This window comes from Nycticebus coucang, chromosome 23, assembly GCF_027406575.1.
Source record: "Nycticebus coucang isolate mNycCou1 chromosome 23, mNycCou1.pri, whole genome shotgun sequence".
In the NCBI taxonomy this organism is placed as follows: Eukaryota; Metazoa; Chordata; class Mammalia; order Primates; family Lorisidae; genus Nycticebus; species Nycticebus coucang.
This window is the reverse complement of record NC_069802.1, coordinates 33,054,648-33,079,967: the sequence shown is the minus strand read 5'-3', so window position 1 is coordinate 33,079,967 and position 25,320 is coordinate 33,054,648. Positions and strand designations below refer to the sequence as shown.

Below are 25,320 nucleotides of genomic sequence, written 5' to 3'. Positions count from 1 at the left end.
GGGAAGACACGAGTTCGGAGGGCCGACTGCACTTAATTTCCCTGAGTTTACTCATTTGTAAAATAGGGATAATTATAAACCCAGGAGGGACATTGTGACAAGCCAATGAACAGCGCGCTCGGCACATGGTGAGAATTCAATAAAGATACGTTTTTGTGGTTATTTTCTTGAAGCGAACAAAAGCCCTTTATCGTTGGCGGCGAGAAGAGGGCACCTCCCCAGGCTGGAAGTCTGTCTTCCGATAAGCGGACTCTCCCGGCCTTTTCTCCGCCCTCGCGGCTTCTCTGGGGCTCCCTCCCGCGGGACTGGGCTGTCGGGGTGCCCCTAGCGCAGTCTTGGAACTGAAGGCGGCGAGGTGTCAGTTCCGGAGCCGCCTTAGTGGGAGGGGAGGAAGAGACTCCAGGAGGCGAGAAGCCGGGGGAAGCAAAGTCCCTGGATGGCGGTCCCGGGGCTGCCCGTGCTGCTCCGGCTGCTGCTGCTGGCGGCGGGCGCGGGGGCCGCGCGGTGGACCGGGCAGGGCACCAGCCCGCACCTGCAGAGCATCTTCCTGGGCCGCTGCGCAGACTACCTGCCGCTGCTGAGTCCGGAGCAGCGGTGAGCGGTCGGCAGGGAAAGCGGCCAGGGAGGGGGTGTGGGGAGAAGAAAACTGGCCTAGAAGTCGGGGATGGGGGGAGATCAGAGGGCTCCTGACCCGAGAGGGCTGTGTGGAGACCGCAAGAGTTCAAAGGAGAGGGGGTGCGTGGGGGGATCTAGAGGTGAAGGGGTCCGTGGGGGGTGGGGAAGTCTGCAGGTGAGGGCTGCGTGTGTGTGCGTCTGTGTGTGTGTGTGTGTGTGTGTGTCCGCGCGCGTCTACAGTGCTGGTGTTTTAACCTTTTTCATCTCACGGCACACCTGAACTATAGTTTAAACCGTGGCATTCGTAAATTAAGCTGAAGAAAAAAATGTGTTAAGGGTGGAGCCTGTGGCTCAAAGTTGTCAGGTGCTGGCCCCAGCCTGGCCAAAAAAACATAAAAAGAAAAAGAAAACAAATTGTTAAAAAAAAAAAAAAAAAAAAGAAGAAAGAAAGAAATACTTATTGTGCTTTGAACTTCTTTCGAAAATAATTTAATGATCTTTAAAAACTGTTGAGGCACTGCCTAAGAGCCTGGCAGGGCAGACCTGGTCCAAAAGTAAAGGTCAGGTAGATGGGAGTGCAGATGCTGGCAGTTGTCAGTCTCCTGGGTCTGTCCAGAACCTTTGCCAGCTGGAATTCTTTAAGTCCAGATCCTTGGAGAACTGAAATTTCAGACCCTTCTCTAGAGGACTTTTGAAGTTTGGGGTCATTCTTGTCAGCCCTGAGCTTCTCACTGTGTCTGCTGCTTCTTCAGACCTGCTTTTTCCTGTTTTCATAACATCTCTCTTTTGCTAGCTGTTTCTATTACATGTTTCCAGAAACCAAAAAAGAGCAGAGAATCATCCAAAGAACAGCCAAGCCACTATCCAGCTGAGAAATGAAAAGTCCCAAGTGCAGTTGGCAGGGAACTGGGTGGTGAGGCCAGCACTGCAGGGCAGGCTTTCTGCTGGGCCTTCCCCACCTTGGCTTTCATAAGTCCTGCCTGTGAGCCTGGCCTGGTGGGTCCCCAGAGCCTCAGCCATGTCCTGCGCCTCACCATGGAGGTGACGATGAGAACAGCCGGTCTCTAAAGGGGAAGGCACCCAAATGAAACTGGAGGGCGCCTGGTTTATTGGCACTGTCTCCTTCTGTCCTGGTGCCCTTTCTGCTTGTTTCTGTGAGGAATCTATGAATGAAAAGGGTCTTTCTCAGAAACACTTCCACTGTCAGATTTCTAAATCCATCACCGTGACAATCTGTTGTCAACAATTTACTGTCTTTTTCATATGGCTAGTTCTGCAGAGTCAATATATAAGATCGCATTTAAAGGCCTTAGAGAAATGGAAATCCTTCACATCACATGGCGATATATGTGGGAGTGTGTGTCTGATGTGTGTGATATATGTGTGTGTGATGTGTGTGTGTGATGCGTGTCTGATGTGTGTATGTGATGTCTGTGTGTGTGATGTGTGTGTGATGCTTGTGTGATGTGTGCGTGATGTCTGTGTGTGTGATGTGTGTGTGTAATGTCTGTGGGTGTGATGTGTGTGTGTAATGTCTGTGTGTGTGATGTGTGTATGTGATGTGTGTGTATGTGATGTGTGCGTGATGTATGTGTGATGTGTGTGTGTGATGTCTGTGGTGTGATGTATATGGGTGTGTGTTTTCTAACTCACACTTTTGCACAGGAACAAGAACTGCACGGCCATCTGGGAAGCCTTTGCAGTGGTGCTGGACAAGGACCCCTGCTCTGTGCTTCCCGAGGACTATGACCTTTTCATTAACCTCTCCAAGCACCCTATTCCCAGAGACAAGGTAACTCTACAACCAGCTGGGTGAAATGTCACTTTCTGTCTCTATAGAGAGAGCTGGTGCATGGACAGGTGTGAGAGTAGCTGTCCCTTGGGCGGCGCCTGTGGCTCAGTCGGTAAGGCGCCGGCCCCACATACCGAGGGTGGCGGGTTCAAACCCGGCCTCGGCTGAACTGCAACCAAAAATAGCTGGGCATGGTGGCGGCCTCCTGTCGTCGCAGCTACTCGGGAGGCTGAGGCAAGAGAATCGCTTAAGCCTAGGAGTTGGAAGTTGCTGTGAGCTGTGTGATGCCATGGCACTCTACCCGAAGGGCATAAACTGACACTCTGTCTCTACAAAAAAAAAAAAGAGAGTAGCTGTCCCCAGTACCTTGCAATGTCACTAAAACATAAAATAAGGAAGTCTCAGTGCCCAGCTGAGCTCTCTGGTGGGAAGGAAGCTATGTCCCCAGCAGTGACTCCAGGTCTCCTGCCTGCTTGTGGGCAGAAGAAAATTTTGCAAGTCATAGTCAGTGAAGGAATCACCACAAGGTCAGCAGGACATGGCCATACCTTTCACACAGGGCTTCTCCCTGTGGCCAGTCTGAATAACCTGCACCTCAACTGGCCCAATGGCCTGACCCAGGTAATTTGGAAAATCCCCATCTAAACAATAGTATCCTCCCAGAAGATCAATCCCTCCTTTTAATGAGTCATAAGATTATATGTATTCAGTACCAGTTTAAGAAACCACATGCTTATAGTCTGTCTATAGACTCCAAGGTCTAATAAAATGAAAATAAATGAGGAGATCTACATAAAATGTTTGCTTTGAACAATACCTCAAGTTTAAAGAAAGTTAGATACCATTATTTCTCTGGCATAATTATTCTTTTTTGGGGGGGACATAATCCTTCTTAACTCCGTTTTCCATTGTGTCTTACTAGTAAAGGCAAGTTAATACAGCTGTGAGGTTCAGAGATATGATAGGCCAAAAACATGATTTTTAAGTACATGTTGTATTTTGAGGCTTGCTGCCTCCCTGTCAGTAGAGAGGGGAATCATAGTTTTTGTTCTCCCCTCTGATAGACGTGGTGTTAGGTGAGAAACTCAGTAAATGCTTACCGGGCTACTCGTGTGTGCCAGACATTGTGCTAAGGGCCCAGGACGCAGCAGTGAACAGCAGCTCTCATCCCACTTAGTAGTCCAGTTGGCTATGTCTGGACTACTGAGTGGGAGATTGGGAGATTTGTATTATTGCTATAGGGAAACACTATTTATAGTGGAAACTATAAAGTATGATATAAAAGTGATGACCTTTTGAGGCACTTTCCACTTTAGTAAGGGCTTTTTTTGATTGCCTGGTATCCTAACCACAGCTGTGGAAGGAGAGGAAGGGCTCCTGCTCCACATTTTCCAGATGTACAGGCTGGGCACGGTGGCTCACACCTGTGATCCTAGCACTCTGAGAGGGAGGCAGGAGGATCGCTTGCAGTTAGGAGTTAGAGATCAGCCTGCGTGAGAGAGAGAGCCTGTCTCTGCTAAAAACAATAAAAGAAATTATCTTTTAATAATTCTTAAAATGGGTGCCTGTAGTTCCAGCTACTCAGGAGGCTGAGGCAGGAAGATCGCTTGAGCTTAGGAGTTTGAGGTTGCTGTGAGTTATGATGCCACAGCACTCTAGCCCAGGCAGCAAAGTGAGGCTCTATCTCAAAAAAAAAAAAGGAAAAGAAAAGAAAGTGGGGTACAGAGAGTTGTCTTGGTCAAGATTATACACAGAGTATATGGCAAAGGTAGGATTCGAACTCATGTTCCTCCATCATTTTTAATGCAGGAATCTTACCACATGTATATTCTGTATTACTGGGAAAATATTTTGTTATCATTTACACGATCCCTTTGAATACAGGGAGGATAAATGGTAGTGCTCTTTGAACAGGTAAATACAAATTAAGAAAAAGAAAGTTCAGGTCTGCAGTAGATTTACAGCTGCATGGAAAATGGTTGCCTGAGTTGATGATATTGTGCCTGGGAAATCTGTTTTGTATTTTAATTGTTTTTTTGTTTGTTTGTTTTTCCTTAGACTCTGTTCTGGGAAAATAGCTACCTCCTTGTTAATAGCTATGCAGGAAACACTCGTCGCTTTATGCCTGTGAGTGATGTTCTCTACGGCCGGGTTACAGATTCCTTGAGCTGGTGTCGACAGAATAACAGCGCTGGTAAGACCCCTGTCCTGGCCACACGATGTGTAAGTGCTCCTGTTGACTGTGGACACTTACCATCTGTGCCAAATTCTTCCATATGCACATCTCATTTTGTGCTCCTCGATAATAACAGCAGTAACAGGTAGAGAATACTTATCTTTTGCTAGGTACCAGCCTATGCACTTCACAGATATTAATTCATTTAATCCCCACAATGGCCCCATGAAATCCTGTCATAATTGCTGTTTTGACAAATGAAGAAACAGACACAGGAGGATTAAGAAACTTGCTCAGGGCTGCATAGCTAGTAAGCAGAAGAGTCAGACAGTCTCCCAGCTGTGCATACCTCTGCCTTAACACCCTCATTTTCTAGAGAGGGAAACTGAGGCTTAGGGAGGTAAAATGACTAGAAGGCTGGGAATTAGCCCTGTTTTTTTTGTTTGTTTGTTTGATTTTTTTCAGAGTCTCATTATGTCACCCTCGGTAGAGTGCTGTGGCGTCACAGTTCACAGGAACCTCAAACTCTTTGGCTTAAGTGATTCTCTTGTCTCAGCCTCCCAAGTAGCTGGGACTACAGGCGCCCACCACAACGCCCTGCTATATTTTTCTTGTTGTTGCAGTTGTCACTGTCGTTTAGCTGGCCGGGGCTGGGTTTGAACCCACCAGCCTTGGTATATGTGGCTGGTGTCTACCCAATGAGCTGTGGGCGCCATGGAATCAGCCATGTTTTGACAGATTTTGATGTCTGGGCTCTTAAATGCCACCCAAGGCCACCAGAAGATACTCCAAGATTAAAACTACAAGGAGGCTGGGTGCAATGGCTCACATCTATAATCCTAGCACTCTGGGAGGCCAAGGCAGGTGGATTGCTGGAGCTCACGAGTTAGAGACCAGTCTAAATGAGAGCGAGACTCTGTCTCTACTAAAAATAGAAAAACTGAGACAAGAGGATCGCTTGAGGATGGAGGTTGCTGTGAACTATGACGCCACGGCTTTCTACCCAGGGCAACAGCATGAGACTGTCTCAAAAATAAATAAATTAATTAAAAAATAAAATAAAATAAATCACAGGGAAAGTTAGAGTTGCAAGAGCTGGCCTGGTGTACTGCAGAGTGTCCTCATTCTCCCAGCTATGGCACTGGGCGACGGAGACCAGCAGCACCTCCCTCCAAGGAGCCTGTAGCTGCCTGGGGCATTTAATGGAGTGGTGTGTGCTCGGATGCCCAAAGGCCTGTGTGCTCAGGAGTGGTAGAGGGCATCAGGAAAGCTGAGGAGGCAGCTGAGGAGGTGGGGGAGTGTTCCCATCGTGAAGACCGGTGATTCTTCCGCCTGTCCATCATAGGTGCTGTAAGAGTGAAGCTAATATCAGTCCTGCTTACTTTGCCCCCATTCATGTGACCATCCAACCCAAATTCATAGAGGGCCTCCTCTGTACCAGGCCTTTCTCCTTAGGCGCTAGGAACAGCAGAGAATGAAACTGGAAAATAACACCCCATCCCTACCCGACAGATCAGGGAGGTAAGAGAATCAACAAAGAAGTAAACTGTGTGGTCTGCCCTAAGATGACAAGGGCCACGGAGAAACACAAAACAGGGGAAGAGGATAGAAAAGCCTGGGGGGAGCGGGAGAGGAAAGTGTTCCAGTTTCACATAGATGCCCAGGGAACCTTAGTGAGATGTTAATATTTGAGCAAAGACCTGGAGGAAACGAAAAAGAGCATTTTCTGACAGGGAGAGCCCTAAGTGCAATTGGGCCTATTTCAGGATTAGCAAGGAGGGCAGTTAGTGAAGAGAAAAGCAGTGGGCTGTGAGGGAGAGGGGTAAAGGGGGACAGATGGCACAGGACATTGACAGGGCGCTAGCTTTCCCTGGGAGCGAGATGGGGGACATTGCAGGGCACAGGTCAAGTGGGCGTGACCATTCTCCCAATGAAGAGTGACCAGGAACCTGTGTGTGATTATCCTGCCCAAGATAGGGACAATGGGGGAGGGGTGCGATGGAAAAAGTATAAAGACAGAGCATTTTCCAGAAAACCACAGGTCATTGCAGCTTCCTCTGCCATTCCTGCCCCCATCCTCCTCTCAGGGCTGTTTGTTTAAGGAGGAAGTGAAGTCTCACAGTTTGGCTCAGCTAAAGAATGGTGTGTGATGGCTCCAGCGATGATAATAGAATTTTGTTTTTCTTGACCTAGAAAGATGTTTATGACATATTCTTAGGTGAAAAATCAAGTTATAGAATACCGTGATTGGGCCTGGGCATGATGGCTCAGGCCTGTAATCTCATCACTCTCGTAGGCCAAGGTGGGTAAATTGCTTGAGCTCAGGAGTTTGAGACCAGCTTGAGCCAGAGGGAGACCCAGTCACTAAAAACAGCCAGGTGTTGTGGTGGGCGCCTGTAGTCCCGGGTACCTGGGAGGCTGAAGCAAGAGAATCACTTGAGCCCAAGTGTTTGAGGTTGCTGTGAGTTATGACACCAGGACACTCTACCAAGGGTGACAACTCTGTCTCAAATATATATATATACATACTGTTATTGGTATGGTGCTATTTAAATTATAAAATGGAGTAATGAAAACATACACATAGAAAAAAGTCAGGAAGGTAGCAAACCTAAGCTGTTAACAGCAGTTCTTCAAAATTTTTTTAAGTTTTATATATATATATATTTTTTTTTTTTTGAGACAGAGCCTCAAGCTGTTCCCCTGGGTAGAGTGCTGTGGCATCACAGCTCACAGCAACCTCCAACTCCTGGGCTCAAGCAATGCTCCTGCCTCTGCCTCCCAAGTAGCTGGGATTACAGGCACCTGCCACAACGCCCGGCAATTTTTTTGGTTGCAGCCATCATTGTTGTTTGGCGGGCTTAGGCTGGATTTGAACCTGCCAGCTCAGGTGTATATGGCTGGCACCTTAGCCACTTGAGCCATAGGCGCCGAGCCTCATTTTATTTTTGACAGATAATGATCATGCATATCTATGGGACACACTGTGATGTTTTGATATATGTAGATATGTGTTGTGATGAAATCAGAGTAATTAGCACTTCAGCACCTTAAACATGTATCATTTCTTGTGGTTAAGTAATACAAAATCCCCTCTGGTCACTATTTTAAAATTTACAGTTAACTATAGTCACCCTGCTGTGGACTAGAACCCTAGTACTTCTGCCTCCTAACTGTAACACTGAACCTATTGACCAGCTCTCCCCATTTCCCTTCCCACCTGCTTTCCCAGACTTGGGAACCTCTATTCTACTCTCAACTTTTATGAGATTAGCTCTTTTAGGTTAAGCATATGGATAGATTGTGTAATACTTGCCTTTTTGTACCTGATTTACTTCACTTGACAGAACATCCTCCAGGTTCATCCCTCTTGTCACAGGTGACAGAATTCTTTTTGTGGCTGAATAGCATTCCATTGTGTAAGCCACATTTTCCTAATCTGTTCATCAGCTGATGGATGCAGGCTGCTTCCTTACCTTAGCTAGGACAAACAGTGCCATTAGCAGAAGACCTTGCTGAGGTCATAATTTTTTCTTATCCTGTATTTACTACATTTTTGTATTTTTTGTAATTTAGATAACTTATGAGAATAATTTTTTTTTTTTTTGTACAGACAGAGTCTCACTTTATCACCCTCAGTAGAGTACTGTTGCATCACAGCTCACAGCAACCTCCAACTCCTGGGCTTAGGCAATTCTCTTGCCTCAGCCTCCCAAATAGCTACAGGCGCCCACCACAATGCCCAGCTAGAGAATAAATATTTTTTTTTTTTTTTTTTTTTTTTTTGTTGAGACAGGGTCCCACCCTATGCCCCTGAGCAGAGTGCAGTGGGCGTGGTAGCTCACCACAACCTCAGACTCGGGCTGCGGGCACCCCACTGCCTCAGCCTCCGGAAGCCGCTGGGATTACAGGCGCTCGCCGCGGCGCCCGGCTGGGTTTTTCCATTTTTTTCACGAGTCGGGGTCTCACTGTCGCTCAGGCGAGTCTCGAACTCCTGAGCTCAAGCGATTCTCCCTCCTCAGCCTCCCACAGTGCTGGGATTACAGGCGTGAGCCACCGCGCCCGGCGAGAATAAATATTTTTAAAGAAAAATACCTTAAGTAAATGATAATAATACTCACCAGTTGTTCATAGTTTAAGTAAAATATGCAAATACAGAAATTACTGTTGGGGTAAATACCACCTCAAGCCCTGGCTGTCAGAAGTGGTGGAAGGAACACTGGAAGCTGGAGACTGAATCACAGACCCTCTGTATCACAGACCATCCACAGAACCTCTCTGAGCCTCAGAGATCTTCTTTGAAAAAATGGGACATTGGCCAGCAGAGATAAAAGCTTGAAATATTTTCAAACCTCAAGTGTGTAATTCAAAGAAGTCACTACCACTCTCTTATGTAATGATTAAGTAATGGTCCTCTCTTGTGAAATGAACTTTGCTTGGAAGGGCTGCTCCTTAAAAACATTGTGAATCAGCAACTTCGTACTACCCTGTAACGCCATGTCTCTTCAGCAGTACACATTTCGCCCCGTTAGAGATACTCCCTGGAACAACCTCTTGCCAGTTAGGGATGTCTCTTTTCTTTGTAGAGTAAACAGCACATCCCACATCCATTGACGTATATCCTTTTTTTTTTTTTGAGACAGAGTCTCACTCTTCTGGAGATTGAGTAAAGTGGCATCATCATAGCTCATTGTGACCTCAAACTCCTGGGTTCAAGCAATCCTCCTGCCCCAGCCTCCCGAGTAGCTAGAACAACAGGCGTCTGCCACCACGCCTAGCTAGTTTTTCTATTTTTAGCAGAGACAGGGGCTTGCTTTTGCTGAGGCTGGTCTCCAACTCCTGAGCTCCAGTGATCCTCCCGCCTTGGCCTCCCAGTGTGCTAGGATTACAAACATGACCCACTGCACCTGGCCCAAAATTTTAAAAATTTAGTATATTTTAGCATTTTATGTATTTCAAAATGTAATAAAACTTCTATGTTCTAGCTGGGCGTGGTGGCTCATGCCTGTAATCCTAGCACTCTGGGAGGCTAAGGCAGGTGGACTGCTTGAGCTCACAGGTTTGAGAACAGCCTGAGCAAGAGCAAGACGCCATCTCTACTAAAAATAGAAAAATTGAGGCAAGAGGATCATTTGAGCCCAAGATTTGGAGGTTGCTGTGAGCTATGATGCCACGGCACTCTACCCAGGGCAACAGCTTGAGACTTAGTTTCAAAAAAAAAAAAAAGTCTATGTTCTAGCTAAGGATTATGATATTATACTTAGCTTTTTTTTTTTCCTTGTATTTACTTCTAAGACAGGCGCTGATAATTGAATGTTTGGAAGAGGCACTTCTCTGAATAAAGAGAAAGGTTGTTTTTTGTGTGTTTGATGGAGTGTCTCACATCACAGTGAGAGGAGTCTGGCGGGCCAGTTGGGGCTGCCTGGGTTAGGTCCTGCCTGACCTTCACCCCATCTCCCATTGTTACTCTTCTGTCAATTTAGCTCCCACTCTAAAGATGCCTATCTTGAGTCGTTTAGGTGGATTGATTAGGAGACTAACTTTTGAATTAGAATTCAATTCTGAGTTATGCTGGTTATTATTTGGAATAGGGGTTGGTGTGGTCTTTGCTTTGAACTTTTGTATAAAACTGTAATTTTGGAAATGGAAGAACAGAGCAGTGTTGGACAGGCTACTCTCACCGTTCTCCAGGATTCCAGCCTTCTGACACATAAAATTTAGTGAGCACCTGTTCCCGCCTCTGCATTTTGGCTGACAGTGACAGGCGGCGAGACCCACTTCATCTGGTAACAACTGTGCTAGAGCTCAGTGGTCAGCTGCTCTTACTCACTAACCAGCTGCTTCCTGCTCTGTTCTCCTACATCTATGCCGAGAAAAATGACGGACATCTTTGTATCATGGCCTGGGTGGTCACTCGCCAGGCACCTGGGGAGTGAGTGGGCCGCACTGGGAGTGTCAGATCTGTACATATTGTATGCAACGCAGGTTAAGTATACTTTGTGGAGCCGGCAATTATTCTGAATAAATTCTTCCCTGATGAAATATTTGAAACGAAATGTATTTGTCTGCTTTCCCTCAAGGACTCGATTACCAGTCCTGCCCTGCACCAGAAGATTGTGAGAACAACGCCGTGGACTCCTTTTGGAAGAGGGCGTCTGTCCAGGTGATCCGGGATGGGCGGCTGAGTCACGGAACATGTGTAGGACCCGTGAACACACAACCCCACATTGTTATTTACCCACCTTCCCACTTTTATAACATCCCGACCATGCTCTCTGCTCCATAATGTTTTGAGGCTTTAAGGGGATAAAATGCTTAATGCAGTGCCTGGAATGAGAAAACATTCTGTAGATGCTAGATGCTGTGAATGAGGATATTAAATCGTTGTTTATTATTTCTTGTCCTCAAGAATGATAGTAACGGGAGACCAGGTCCGTGGCAGGAGGTTGTGGATCAGCTGGAGACGCAGATATATGCCGCTAATGTAGATACAGAGTATACCGTCCCCAGAGTTGATGACGGCTATACAATGCCAGTGACTGCAGTTTACATTTTCTATCACCAGGCTGAGAATAAAAGTGAGAAATAAAGAGAGTTAAGTCCTTAGCTCAGTGCCTGGCAGAGTGCTGCCAGCTGCTGCCTGTTAGCCGTGCTGACCACGGGGATGTCGGGGTTCTTGCACTCACCACCGCCAACCCCCTTTCAGGGCGATCCATGTCCCTTCTGGCCCCATCTTCTACTCGGGAGGCCCAGGTGGCCACTGTTTGTCAGGCTGAGAGTGACTTTGGTCAGACTCTCCATCGTGGCTGCAGTTTGGAGCAAAAAGACATTCTGTTTATTTCTGCACTCTCCTGCTGGCTCCCAGGGGAGCATCATTTGCTGTCACTTCCCATGGGCTGCCAGAGCCTCATTGAGAGTTGGCAGGCTATGGATGTGTCATCACCTGCCGCAGGTAGGGGGCTAAGACGGTAACTCAGGGGTGATGTCGGCATTCTGTGTCACAGAAACCATATGTTCTAGCCAGTGGACCTCTCAGACCTCAGCTCCAAACCACCACCCCAAGCTTCCTCCAGGTGTGTAATGTGAGTCTCCAGTAGAATAGTGCCCATGCTTTATGAGCCCTTAGAATATGCTGAGTGGTCAAGGCACAAGGTGCAGTGATGCCAAGTGGGTTTGAACATCAGCAGGTAAGTCTTCAAAAAATGTTAATAATTGTTGTTTTAATACTTTCATCTTATAACTATCCTATGAGGGAGACACTCTTTTTTTTTTTGGAGAAACAGAGTCTCACTTTATGGCCCTCGGTAGAGTGCTATGGCATCACACAGCTCACAGCAACCTCCAACTCCTGGGCTTAAGTGATTCTCTTGCCTCAGCCTCCCGAGTAGCTGGGACTACAGGTGCCTGCCACAACGCCCAGCTATTTTTTGGTTGCAGTTCAGCCGGGGCCGGGTTTGAACCCGCCACCCTCCGTATATTGGGCCACCGCCTTACCGACTGAGCCACAGGCACCGCCCGAAGGAGACACTCCTAATACCCTTATTTGCAGACGGGTTGAGTGAGGTACAGAAAGCTCACCCAAGTTTACTAGGACTACCTAATAAGTAGGAGAGACACAATTTGGAGACTTCCAGCCACTACATTATATAGCCTCATTGTATCTATATGCATTTTTTAATGAATTTTTTCTTATTGTCAATGTTACATGTATAGCTGCTCATGATAGAGAATGATAAATAACAGAAAATATAAATGAGAAAATTAATTACCTACATTCCTACCACCTAAAGGCCACCCTTTCAGCACAGTGGTCACCAGGCCTTGGCATTTAAATATTTAATGTGAGGCAGCGCCTGTGGCTTAAGGAGTAGGGCGCAGGCCCCATATACTGGAGGTGGTGGGTTCAAGCCCGGCCCCGGCAAAAACTGTGAAAACAAAAAAAAAGATTTAATGTGAGTGTTGACATTGTCTGGAAGCAGTCTGAGGCAGAGTGAGATAACGTGTTCTTGCCTGGGTGCAGCTGATGTTGGATGTTACGCTGCAAGCGAGCAAACCCAGCTATGCACAGCCCAGTGCCACATAAACCCCCTCTACCTCCCTCTTCATTCTGATATAAACCTTGTAAGAGGGAAGTGATATGATGTGTGGTATTCTGAACTGGATATTTGGGAATTTCTCTGGATCTCTCTCTTCCCGGGGAACTTCCAGACTCCTGCTCTGCTCACCTAATCTCACATTTTGCTTTGATTGTAAGCACTTCTTATGCTACTTTGTAGACTTTTACAAGTGGCTGGTTAATATTTCAGACATCTAAGTACCATGGTTTACTTACCATTTCCTGTGTCGAGTACCTTATATTGGTGGAATATTTCTGTTTTACCAGAAATGCTGCACTGCACACTTCTGTGCAGGGTGCTGGCTGGAGTCCTTAGTGGTGTTTGCCAAATACTTCTGGCTTGTCTCACAGGTTGCACTTGCCTGCTTCTTGAAGTTTTTTACATGTGACTTATACTGGCCAATGAGATGTAAGTGGGAGTGACACATGCAACTTCTCAGTGGAACTGTGATTTGTCATTTTCCCCCTCTTGCTTTCCTGACTATCATGATTTTGCAGATGTGTCCCAGAGTAAGAACATGTGGAGCAAAACCCCAGTGGGCGTGAGATAAACACGTGGCATTAACACCTAATCAATCTTTGTTGTTTAAAGCCATTGCAATTTTGAGGATGTCAGTTATGGCCACATAACCTAATTTATTGCAGGTGATAAAATTCTATGTATTTCATAGCATCTTCTTAGAGTAGATTTCCAACCATGGAATTATTAAATGTGAGTTTTCAACATTTTAAGGCAATTTGCTTTCCAAAATAAACCAGCTTACATGCCTACTGGTTAGATGAAATACCAAATTGATCACATCCTGGCCAATATTGAGAACTGTCAATTTTCAAAAATCCTTATTTCATGGCAGAAAAATGATGTCTTCATGTGTTAAAATTATGTGGTTTTTCTTGCAGTACTCAACAGATAGTTCTGGGGTGGTCTCCGTCATGCTGAATGGTTCAGAGCCAGAAGGAGCCTATCCTGTCAGAGGGTAAGAACACTGGCACCCACGATAGCAACAGAGGACAAAATGTGTATTCAGTTACATTGGAACAGGCTGCAGAGAATGGCCCTAATCCTCAACCTAATGTTTGCTTTTATAAATTCAGGTAAAGCAAAACAATTGAATGACTTGGTGACCGGAATCAGGTCTGTAGAGTTACATTATTAATAGCTGATGATACTTGAATAAAATAAGTAATCTAAAAATAAAAGCTTATAAAAAAATCCTAAAAACATAAAAGAATGTGCAAATCAACTAACAACTGAAATGGGGTAAAATATCCTACGGCTTTAGACCATAAGAAATGTGCTCCTTGTTTCTCAGTTTTTTTGCAGATTTTGAAGTTCCACACTTGCAGAAGGACAAAATCACTCGAGTTGAAATCTGGGTTATGCATGAAATTGGGGGACCCAAAGTGTAAGTTACGGAGATATTGATGGTGGTAACTATGTAAATTTGCTTTTCTTGAATATGATATGATCAAGCCCATTTTATATTTTTACTTCTGAGGAAATGACAGTCTTTGTTTATAATGGGGTTTGTGGAGATAGACGAAGGCTTGACTCTCTGGGAATACCAATAGCTAGTCCTGAGAGAGAAAACCTTCTTTATCCGGAAGACCTCTCTTAGCCAGAGGAAATGGTGTTCCTTTCTGAATGACTCAAGCAGCTTTGGATAGGGAGTTCCTTATGTGTTTGTAAGGGTCAACAGTGGTTTTGGTCATGTGAAACCCAAAACCCTCACCAGGGGGCCTCTCTCTCTCTCTCTCTCTCACACACACACACACACACACACACACACACACACACACACACACGAACACACAGGCTAAAGCAGAATACAAACCACACTGGATAGCAGAGTCCCGTTGCTATATTTAAAAAGACCTGTGAGATAGGCACCTGTGGCTCAAGGAGTAGGGCACCGGTCCCATATGCGGGAGGTGGCGGGTTCAAACCCAGCCCCGGCCAAAAACCACACACAAAAAAAAAAAAAGACCTGTGAGAATAAATGTATTTAAAAAGTCTAGACTGCTGTGCACCAAAATGTTAGCAACAGTTGTATCTAGGGACGTTGAGATTTGGGGTAATTTTTTTCTTTTGTTTATTTGCATTTTGTAACATTTTTAAGTGGGTATGTTTTTGTGCTTGTTTAAAGCTTAAAGTGAATAGACCATAGGTTGAACAAGTTGTCAGTATCCTGCTGGGCCCCTAGAGCACAGCAGAGGTACGTTCCCTTGTGGGTTGAGCACTGTGCTGGGGCAGACACTCACGCATGCGCCACCTCTGGCCCTCCCCGTGGGCGTGGCCCTCAGAGCAGCCTCCGCTGACGAGTTTGCAGGAAGCATCCTCAGCACGTGGTCAAAAGAAATTCTAGATGACCTAGAAACAACTGCTTCTTCCCTCTTCTCCTTTTCTCCTTTACTCATTTAGTTCTTAAATGTATTTTTTTTTTTTGTTTTAGGGAATCCTGTGGGGAAGGCAGCGTGAAAATCCTGGAAGAAAGGCTGAAGCAAATGGGGTTCCGGCACACCTGCACGAACGATCACCTGTACGTGGTCTGAGACCTCTGCGCGCATGCTCACGGGAGAGGCGGGGGCGAGTCTGTGTGGGGTGGGCTGCTGGAAGGGTTTTGCGGGCATCTGCGCTGTGTCTTCCAGGTGGGCTGGGGGCACCTCCTGGCCGGTTTCTGCCTGGGCCCCACCCACTTCAGTCCAGAGTCCATGCTAATGGCAGAAAATTCCTTTCTCTGGCTTCTCTCTGCCTCAGCCCCAAGTGTGTGCGCCTGCTGGTTCTGCAGGGGGCTGGAGTCCAAATTGCAAAAACTCAGTGACTTTCCTCCAAGGCGGAAGTTGTTATCAGTGATCTCTTGTTCCAGCGCCCATGTTCATCCTACTCCTTTACCCTAACACCTCTGCCTTCCTGGAAGCCTCTCAGGCTGTGTAATCCTCCCAGCTGAGCAAAGCCGGCTGGTGCCTTGAAGGGCTCCTCCCATTCCATGCCTCCTCAAGAGAGTAAGCAGTCAATATAAAAATGTGATGGCTAACACAGGGTGGCCATAAAGTTCATGTGCAATTCCTCTATTGTCTAGTTGTCTATTTTTTAATTTTTATTTTTAGCAATATATTTTGTTCTTTAAATTGTCATTTTACTTGATCATTCTGTGACATTCAAGCTATTTTTTCTTTTTCGTGAGATAGAGTCTCAAGCTTTTGCCCTGGGTAGAGTGCCATTGTGTCATCATAGGTCACAGCAACCTCAAACTCTTGGACTCAAGCAATCTTCTTGCCTCAGTTTTTCTATTTTTTTAAGTAGAGACAGGGTCTTGCTGTTGCTCGGGCTGGTCTCCATTTCATGAGCTTAAGCAATCCACCTGTCTCGGCCTCCTGAGTACTGGGATTACAGGTGTGAGCCACTGCACCCAGACTAGTTGTCTATTTTAAATTGCACATGAATTTTATGGCCACCCTGTATTTTTAAAAGAAAGAGCGTATGTGTTCTTCAAGGCCAAAGATTTTGTATCTTCAGTACTTTGCAGGTACATCACGAATGTTTGATGAATGAAAGGTATTTTCATAATTGTTTAATGTTACTTTCTCTCCATAGGCCAGTGAAGCTCTTACAGTGTGTGGACCACAGCACTCATCCTGACTGTGCCTTAAACTCGTAAGTAAATGTTTCATCTAAATCTCCTTTCTCTCCCAAGATAACCAGTCCTTGGTATTACAGAACACTGGTGAATTGCAGTACGGTTTGACACACACCCCCTGAAATGTCCCACGGCAGGGTGGGGTCAGTCCTTCCTCATTTCCCTTGGTCTGTCTGAGCTGCTTCCTAGGTTGGGGCAGATTCGGGAGGCTCGTGCTGGGCTGAGCCAAACTCACCATGCACAGCAAAGCAGAGGCGGCCAGAGGCCGGCCTCTGCTCCAGCCGCACTTACTTCAGCAAAAATTCCAGGAGTAGGCAGGGGAAGACCTTTTAACATTTATTTCTTAATCCTAACTTAAATTTCTATTAAAATTTTTGAATATGTATGCATGGGACACAGTTGAAAATTAGAAGGGGAGAAAAAGTGACGCTTTCTTCCTCTATTTCTAAGTCATTTAATTCCCCTGCCTAGTTTCTTGTGCTCCTTCTAGACTCCTGTGTGCCTGTAGCAACCCCCACATGCTCCGTTTGTTTTATTTTTACAAGCGAAGGTATGCGCAGGATTCTTGCTTTTTTCACTTACCAGTACGTCTTGGAGCTGACTCTGTATTTCTAGATAAAGCCACCTCATTCTTTTTAACAGCTCTGTTGGAGTATACTCTGTGCAGGTATCATGGTCTATTTAACACCACTGGCCACAGGTGGACATTGAGATGGTTTCTAATAACAGTAAGAGGATTTCTTTTCCCTCAGCTCCCATTTCCCCAGAGTAATTTCTTTTAACATTGTGGTTCATCCCCTCCCAGAAGTGTTCAGTGCATGAACATACACATGTTACCAGTTACAGACATGTGTTCATCTGGTTTGGGCTTGGCCTTATTTTCATTTATATTTATTTGTCTTTAAAAGCAGTCATAAAACACGTACCATCCTGTCGTGGGCTTTCTTCACCTAACAGGTGCCATCCTCTGAAGTCTGCTCAGACTTCTGTTTCAGTCTGTTCGCAGCTGCAGGGCTGCAGGGTGGCCATCTTTTCCCAGTTGGAGGCTATTATAGTATTTGATTTGCTATTATAAAAAATACTGAAATATGATCCTTGATTATAAACTTTGAGCTCTTGTGCAAGTATTTGTGTAGGACAGGTTATCAGAAATGAAGCTGCCGGGTCGACAGATGTGTGTATTTTAAATTTTGATACGATTCAACAACTCCAGTATGTGGATTAGGAGCCAGTGTCCCAGTTCAGGAATGGATTAAGCCCTCTCTCCACACTCTGCTTTCAACCCCTGTGCATTTGCCGTGCATTTTTTTGTGAGTCCTCTCACAGAAGATAGAGAATATTCTACAGACCCGGGTCTTTCTTTTCCTCACCTGAAAATGAAGTCCCACCCTGCAGTTCAAAAACCTTCAAGGGTAAGGGTTCTTACTACCAAGTTCAGCCTGGCCTGACCTTCCATGTCCTTCTACTCTTCCTGAACACACCACCCACGGCTTCTCCCTGGGAACTCTCATTTCAGGCTAGTTTTGATCCCTTTCCCTGAAGGTATCATGTGCTTTTCCGCCCATAAGCTTGTGCACACTTGCCTTTTTGGCAGGACCTGAAATCCGTAGTTTTCTTATCTATGAGGCTCCAGCAGCCTACCCTGACCTCGATAGGTAAAATTACCACCTCCATCATACAATTCTGACTCCCCAAAGCCCCTCCTGCTGACTGACTGGCTTGTTAAAGTTTAGTCATAACTGCCCATCTCTCAACTGTTAGAACTTGAGCCCTGGTGTGGGGGAGAGGGGGGCGGGGACCTTGACTTTTTGGCAGAAGTATTCTGATAACATAGAATGAAGCTTGAAACCTGATAGACACTCAGCAGTGGAGGAATGAATGAACCCGTGTGTGATTGGCTTCTACCCTGGGCAGGCATGGATTTAAGATGAACCATGTTTGGAGGTGCTGGGCAGCTGGAAGGAATGATAAATGTCTACAAGAACCTCAGAAAGATGCCCAGTGGCTGTGTTGCATAAATCCAAGATTTTGATTGCAGAAGATGGAAACCAACTGTGGCTCACTTAGGAGATAAAAAGCGAATAAGGATGTTCAGAGGATTTATGAGATAGACTGTCGGAGTCGTGGCCGTGGACCACGACCTGGTTGACAGGCAACAGAAAAATGAGGCTGGGGAAATGACACAAACGTGCACACACTTAAAACAGAGCCTGAGAACGCCTGGAGACAGTGCACATTATTCCACCAGCGCCGGACTGGGCCAGGGCAGCCGTCTCTGGCTTCTTCAGAAGGCTTTGATTGGTTTCTAACAAACAAAAGGGCATGTACAGAATGCAAAAATGCTAAAAGATAGGGTTAAGAGAATCCCAAGTCCCCAAGAAAATTGGATCAAGGGAAAGGCTGAGTAAAGGGGAACACACTGCAGGGTCCTCAAACTGCTGCCCACGGGCCACATGAGGCGGTGTGATTGTATTTGTTCCCGTTTTGTTTTTTTTACTTCAAAATAAGATATGTGCAGTGTGCATAGGAATTTGTTCATAGTTGTTTTTTTTTTTTTAACTGTAGTCTGGCCCTCCAACGGTCTGAGGGACGGTGAACTGGCCCCCTGTTTAAAAAGTTTGAGGACGCCTGGAGAGGGTTGCTAACAAATGGCTGGTAGTATATTTAGAAAGGGGAAGAGGAAACCAGTTTCATCCCCTCAGGGGAGGTAACCCAGGTTGCCTAATCTAACTGCAGATCGGGAGTTCAAAGGGTTCAGCTCTGTTTCAGTCTCGCCCCACCTGTTGACTCTGGGCGCATAGAGATAGTCCGGCTTGTCCGGTGGCATCCAGGCTCTTTGGCCTGTCCGGTGGCATCAGGCTTTTTCATCTTCTTGATGAGCCCCCAGGGATCGCACATCCGCTCACTTTCCTTGGATACCCCTGGATTGAGACAGGACGCCCCGCTGACAAGTCAACAGTCTACCTCCCACAGTAGACTTTCTAATAGCCTGGACTTTGATGAGGCCTGACCAGGGAGTGTCGCTACTGTGACGGTATTACTTAGGTCTGTACCATTTTACTCCTCTTCTCATTAACCAGACTACCGGACTAAGTTTCACACAGCACAGATCCTCCATTTTACCCACCATCCCCCACATAGGCCAATGGCATCACCCTGGCACCTGCGCCCCTGCTGAATAGGAAGTGTGAGGTGACCAGGTGGCTCTTCTCACCATCTCAGGCATTTCTGAGCACTTGGGACATGCCAGACTTCCAGCTGGCACCGGGGGTCATTTGCTTTTTTCGTCCCAACCACATTCCCAGAAGGAGGGCATTGAAATCTCATCAGTGAAATAAGCAGTCACTTCAAGTCACTCGGGACTGGTTAGAGCCCAAAGTGACACCCAGCTTGTCTGGGGGTAAAGCCCTTGTTCTTCCTTGTCACGTCGCGTCACGCCACCTCACAATGTCTCTGGGTCCACCACGCCGTTGGCGAGTGAGGGTTCGCAGTTCTTCACCTGCTCTCCTTTCCTTCTTGGCGACATTCTTTCAGTGATTGTTGGCAGATTTATTTTTGACAGCTCTACCCAAAATCCTTTGAATGTGGGGAATAAAACCCTCTTTCACTCTCTGCCATTTATTTTTTTCTCCACTTTGTTGCTCTGGCAGTTTTTTACTAATCTCTCTTTTTTAAATGGTAACAATGAATATTGGTAGATAATTTACATGAGAGGAGCCGAGATGGCTAATACACACAGTTCTTTAATCACTCTAATAATGAAACAAATTCAATCAGGTGTAATGTATTCCTCAAATTCATTGACTTACTTTAACAAAAAATAGTAGAAAAATATCTTAAAGATGTGATTCAGTGCTTTTTAGCATTGTAATTTGGTAAAGTGCTTTGGGAAAACAATTCGGCAATACGTATTAAGAATTATAAAAATATAATCTTTTTAGCCGGGCGTTGTGGCGGGCGCCTGTAGTCCTAGCTACTAGGGAGGCTGAGGCAAGAGAATCGCTTAAGCCCAGGAGTTGGAGGTTGCTGTGAGCTGTGTGATGCCACGGCACTCTACCCGAGGGCGGTACAGTGAGACTCTGTCTCTACAAAAAAAAAAAAATATATAATCTTTGGGTGGCGGCACCTGTGGCTCAGAGGAGTGGGGTGCTGGCCCCATATACCAGAGGTAATGGGTTTGGACCCAGCCCCAGCCAAAAACTACAAAAAACAAAACAAATATATAATCTTTGACCTCAGTTAGACTTTAAGGGTACTTTTGGTGACTTATTCTAAAGAGATGATTTACAAGGCAGACGGTCTATGTGCTCAAACATGTTTGACAAACCCAAATATCCACTGGCAAGCAAATGTTTACATTAAAGGGTAAAGTTAATGGACGGAGGAAAACGTAGCCATTAAAGACAATGGTAGAAGGCCGTTGTGTGACTCGAGCCTGTAATCCTAGCACTCTGGAAGACCAAATTGGGTGGATTGCTTGAGCTCAGGAGTTCAAAGCCAGCCTGAGCAAGAGTGAGACCCCCATCTCTAAAAGTAGCCTGGCATTGTGGTGGTCACCTGTAGTCCCAGCTACTTGGAAGGCTGAGTGAAGAGTATTGCTTGTGCCCAAGAGTTTGAGGATGCTGTGAGATATGATGCCATGGCACTGTACCAACAGCAACCAAGTGAGACTCTGTTTAAATACATAAATAAATAAATAAAATACAGACAATGGTAGGCTAATCATACAGCAAGGTGGAATATACTCATGGGCAATAAGGGGAAAATAACCTCACATGCTTATAGGTTATAATACTGGTTGGTGAGAATTTGAGAAAAAAGACCAGGTACAGTGGCTCACATCTATAATCCTAGCACTCTGGGAAGCTGAGGAAGGAGGATGGCTTGAGGCTAGGAGTTTGAGGTTGCTGTGAGCTAGGCTGACACCAGGCACTCTAGCCTGGGCAACAGAGTGAGACCCTGTATACCCCTGCCCCCCAAAAGAGAGAATATGAGAAAAAAAACATACATCACTGAGACTAGGACTGAGTGTGTCAGTGAGAGTCCAGAGAATACTGAAAATCTCTTATCTTGGCTGGATGTTTCCGTCCAAAGTGCCCCAGGCCACAGAGGTAGGACCACCAGTCTCCACTTGGTGGGAATGGTGGTGTCCAGGGCTTTTACTCTGAGAAGGTTTAGAATGGAGTAAACAGCTGTTGAGGTAAATCCACCCATGTTATTAATAGTTTTGTGGTAAGTTTAGGGACAATCTATGTGACTTGGTATTTAATTTTTGCAACATTTCAAAGAATTTAACATATAAGAATAGCTGTTGGACTAGTCCAGTGATCCCAATATGTGTGTAACTATTAAGTAACTGATTTTAGATACAGGATTTTTAATTTAAAGCTGTCAGAGAATTTTACTAAGTTTTTAACCAGTATTGGAGTATTTAAAATAATTACAATTAAATTTTATACAGGTTAGCCATAAAGTTCATGTTCCAAATTTCACATTTATTAGATTTATTTACTAGAATCAAATATTTGAGAAGGTTCAAATATTTGTTCAAGTATTTCAAGTATTTCAAATATTTGAACAAATGCTTGTTCAAAGTCACTAGAAATATTTTCAAAAGAAAATGTAATATTCTAAAACTTGAATTTAAAATAATTTAACCTACAATAACTTGTATTTAAAACATTGAGGCTCAAAGCCAGTAGCTGAAGCAACTAAGGCGCCAGCCACATACATCAGAGCGGGCGGGTTTGAATTCAGCCTGGGCCCGCTGGCCCCATATCCGGAGGTGGTGGGTTCAAACCCAGCCCCGGCCAAAAACTGCAAAAAATAAAATAAAATAAAATAAATAGTAGAATTAATTTGTATTAGAATGAAAGTAAGTGTAAGTAGGACCCAAAAATTGTCCCTAAGTCCAACATTCCATTAACAAGGGAAGCTTGTTAAGCTAAAATGTGACAAGCCAGTGCCTAGAAGCTGAGCCCAGACTTATAAAGTAAAGGACAACAGATCAATGCATGTCTATTTATGCACAATAATGAACGTAAATGATAGAAATAGGTCTGGGAAGATAAACTCCAAATTGTTGCCTCTAGGGAAGAGAATAGAACATGGAAAAACATAAAGGGACACTCTTATTATTACTAGATGTAGTTCTCTGTTATTTTATTTTATTAAATAAAAATAAGTGTGCCCTTATATTAATTAATTATTTAAAGTAAAAATAATTTTCAGTTTTGAATGAATCTGGCCTGGGCCATTAACTAAATCACAAGTGCAGTTGTAGAAAATGTCCAGCAGGAGGAGCCCAAATACAAGATGGGATAGCAAAAAAAGCTGGTGACCAGTGTTTAAATGGAGTCGGGAAATTTTAAGGTCCCCATCACTTGTCCAAAGCCCTGGGGCATATTTCCAAGTCAACATTAGATGGCTTCATAGTTTAAAAAACTCATCTTTTAATTTGTTTAAAAGAATTCAGTAATTACTGTTTTAATAATCTGGCTGTCAGACACTATTTGTGGTGACCAGGTCAGACCCTCTGTTGGTGTCTTTATGTGAGGCCAGGTTTTCCATTACCAGTTAAATCTGATGATGTAATAGCTATGGGGGGGGGGAATGTGACTAACATATGGTGCATCCTTGCAATAAGAATCCCCCCACGAGGAAGAATGAGCCAACTCCACGTGTACCAACATGGACACGCATACCAACTCAGGCACGCGTACCAACACGGACACGCGTACCAACATGGACACGTGTACCAACACGGACACGCGTACCAATAGGGACGCGTACCACGTGTCCAAGAGATGGTGTCAGGTGAAGGCAGCAAGTTGCAGGTTCCACTGTGCTTAGAAAAAGGGACATGTGGGTGGCGCCTGTGGCTTAGTGGGTAAGGCGCCGGCCCCATATACCAAGAGTGGTGAGTTCAAACCCAGCCCTGGCCAAATTGCAACAACAAAAAAATAGCTGGGCGTCATGGCGGGTGCCTGTAATCCCAGCTACTTGGGAGGCTGAGGCAAGAGAATCACCTAAGCCCAAGGATTTGGAGGTTGCTGTGAGCTGTGACACCATGGCACTCTACCGAGGGTTAAGTCAGACTCTTGTCTGAAAGAGAGAGAGAGAGAAAGAAAGGAAAGAAAAGAAAGGAAAGGGAAGGAAATGGAGAAGGGAAGGGAGAAGGGAAGGAAAGGAACGGAAATGGTCATGTGCATGTGTGGGTCGCCTTCCTGGGAGACAACCCAAACCACCAAAGGTGATTCCCTGTGGCAGATGTGAATGGGGAGACTGGAAGGCTCGCTCCCTCTCTGTGACTGTAGCGTGTGAGTTCTCCACAGGGTACATATTTTTGAACGTAGGTGCTGTACAGTGGTGCTGACATCTTCTCTGTTTCCTTTTTAATTCACAGGGCAGCAGTGTCCACTCAAAGAGAAGCCCTACTTCTTTATGCAAAACGAGGCGCCAGCCTGATCATCCCCCTCTTGCTGGCTCTGGCTTCAGGAACTCAGATGTAACTAGGAACTCAGCTGTGCCTTTCTATCCAGACTCCTGCAGTCTGCCTTCCCCTCGTCATTCCTGTTCTGTGTATGCCAACTGATTCCTTTGTCCAAAGAAACGCTTTTTCTGGGAAAACAAATCCCTGAAATGGTATTTCAGGAACAAAAAAATTACTGTCATTCTATTTAGCAGGCAAAAACTTTTGCATCAGAATTAAAGAAGTTTGCCGGGTGTGGTGGCTCATGCCTGTAATCCTAGCACCTTGGGAATCTGAGGGGGGAAGATCACTGAGTCCAGGAGTTTGAGACCAGCCTGAGCAAGAGCAAGAGCGAGACCCAGTCTCTACAAAAAGAAAAAAGAACCTGGTTATGGTGCAGGCACCTACAGTCATAGCTCCTCAGGAGGCTGAGGCAGGAGGATGCCCTGAGCCCACGAGTTTGAGGTTGCTGTGAGCTATGATGATGCCACAGGACTCTAGCCCAGGCAATAGAGTAAGACCTGTTTCAAAAAAAAAAATTAAAGAAGTGCTTGTCTGTCCTAAAGCAAAAGATTTAAAACTTCTTATTTTTTTATTTTTAAAATGGCACCAAGCATTGGAATCCAGACTGCTGTTGATGTAATCAAACATTTTTATCCAGTTCTGGTAGAACTGTATTTTATATCATCTAGATTTTCCTATATCCTCAGCAGGGCATACTGTATGCTTGTTGGTAGCTATATAAATGTGCACATATATATTTGGCATGTGAAAGTTTATGTATAGAGATGTTCATTTAATGGTCATATCTAAGGAGGGGAAAACCCAAAATGTTCAATAATATTTACATATGTACTGAACCCGTTTGGAACTGTTTGCATAAGATTTAGTATGTCTGTAGGAAGGGCTGTCATTCAACAAGTAAAAGTCATGTTTACCAGCTCAGATGTTTGTCAGCTGGTGAATGGATAAACTAGTTGTAGTCAATCTATGCCATAGAATATTACTGAGCAATACAGGTAACTGTTATTGATACAGGCAACCATTTAGTTCAAACTCAGATGCATTATGTCAGGTGAGAGGCTCCAGGCCAAAGGTGACATACTGTGTGATTCTGTTTACATGATGTTCTGGAAAAGGCAAAACTGTAAGAACGAAGAACAGGTCAGTGGTTGTGGGCAGGGGAGATTGTCAGCACTTGAGGCAAGGCCAGTTACACAGCACAGTGAGAGGAGGGGACTTTGGGGAGTGAGGAAACCGTCCTGCATCCTGCCTGAAATCGGGCTACATGACTCTGGGGCTTTGTCAACATTCACGGGCCTGTACAGCAAAAAAGAGCAAATCTGATTGTATGTAAATTAAAAAGAAAACTTTTCAATGAATATTTAACCACATAGGAAAATGTCAATGATATATGTAAGATGAAAGATTTAAAACTTCTTTATTGTGTGACGCAAATGCTAAAATTCAATAAAATTTAATAAATTATATTATAAATGTGTATTTATATGA

The 25,320-nt window shown here is 45.1% G+C and overlaps 1 protein-coding gene across 2 annotated transcripts; it reads left to right on the top strand.

Annotated features, from left to right (window-relative positions):
• Positions 1-206: 206 nt before the first annotated feature.
• BST1 (bone marrow stromal cell antigen 1) lies at positions 207-25,320 on the top strand. Of its 2 annotated transcripts, XM_053577918.1 has the most exons (9): positions 211-594; positions 2,281-2,407; positions 4,466-4,601; positions 10,664-10,746; positions 13,600-13,676; positions 14,013-14,105; positions 15,153-15,239; positions 16,295-16,354; positions 23,743-25,320. In XM_053577918.1, the coding sequence occupies exons 1-9, from the start codon at positions 437-439 to the stop codon at positions 23,846-23,848; spliced, it is 927 nt and encodes a 308-aa protein (XP_053433893.1). In that variant the 5' UTR covers positions 211-436; the 3' UTR covers positions 23,849-25,320. The 2 variants fall into 2 exon arrangements, with proteins under 2 accessions (XP_053433894.1, XP_053433893.1); XM_053577919.1 differs by lacking the exons at positions 13,600-13,676; positions 14,013-14,105; positions 15,153-15,239; positions 16,295-16,354; positions 23,743-25,320 and adding an exon at positions 11,290-11,962 and having other exon boundaries at positions 207-594.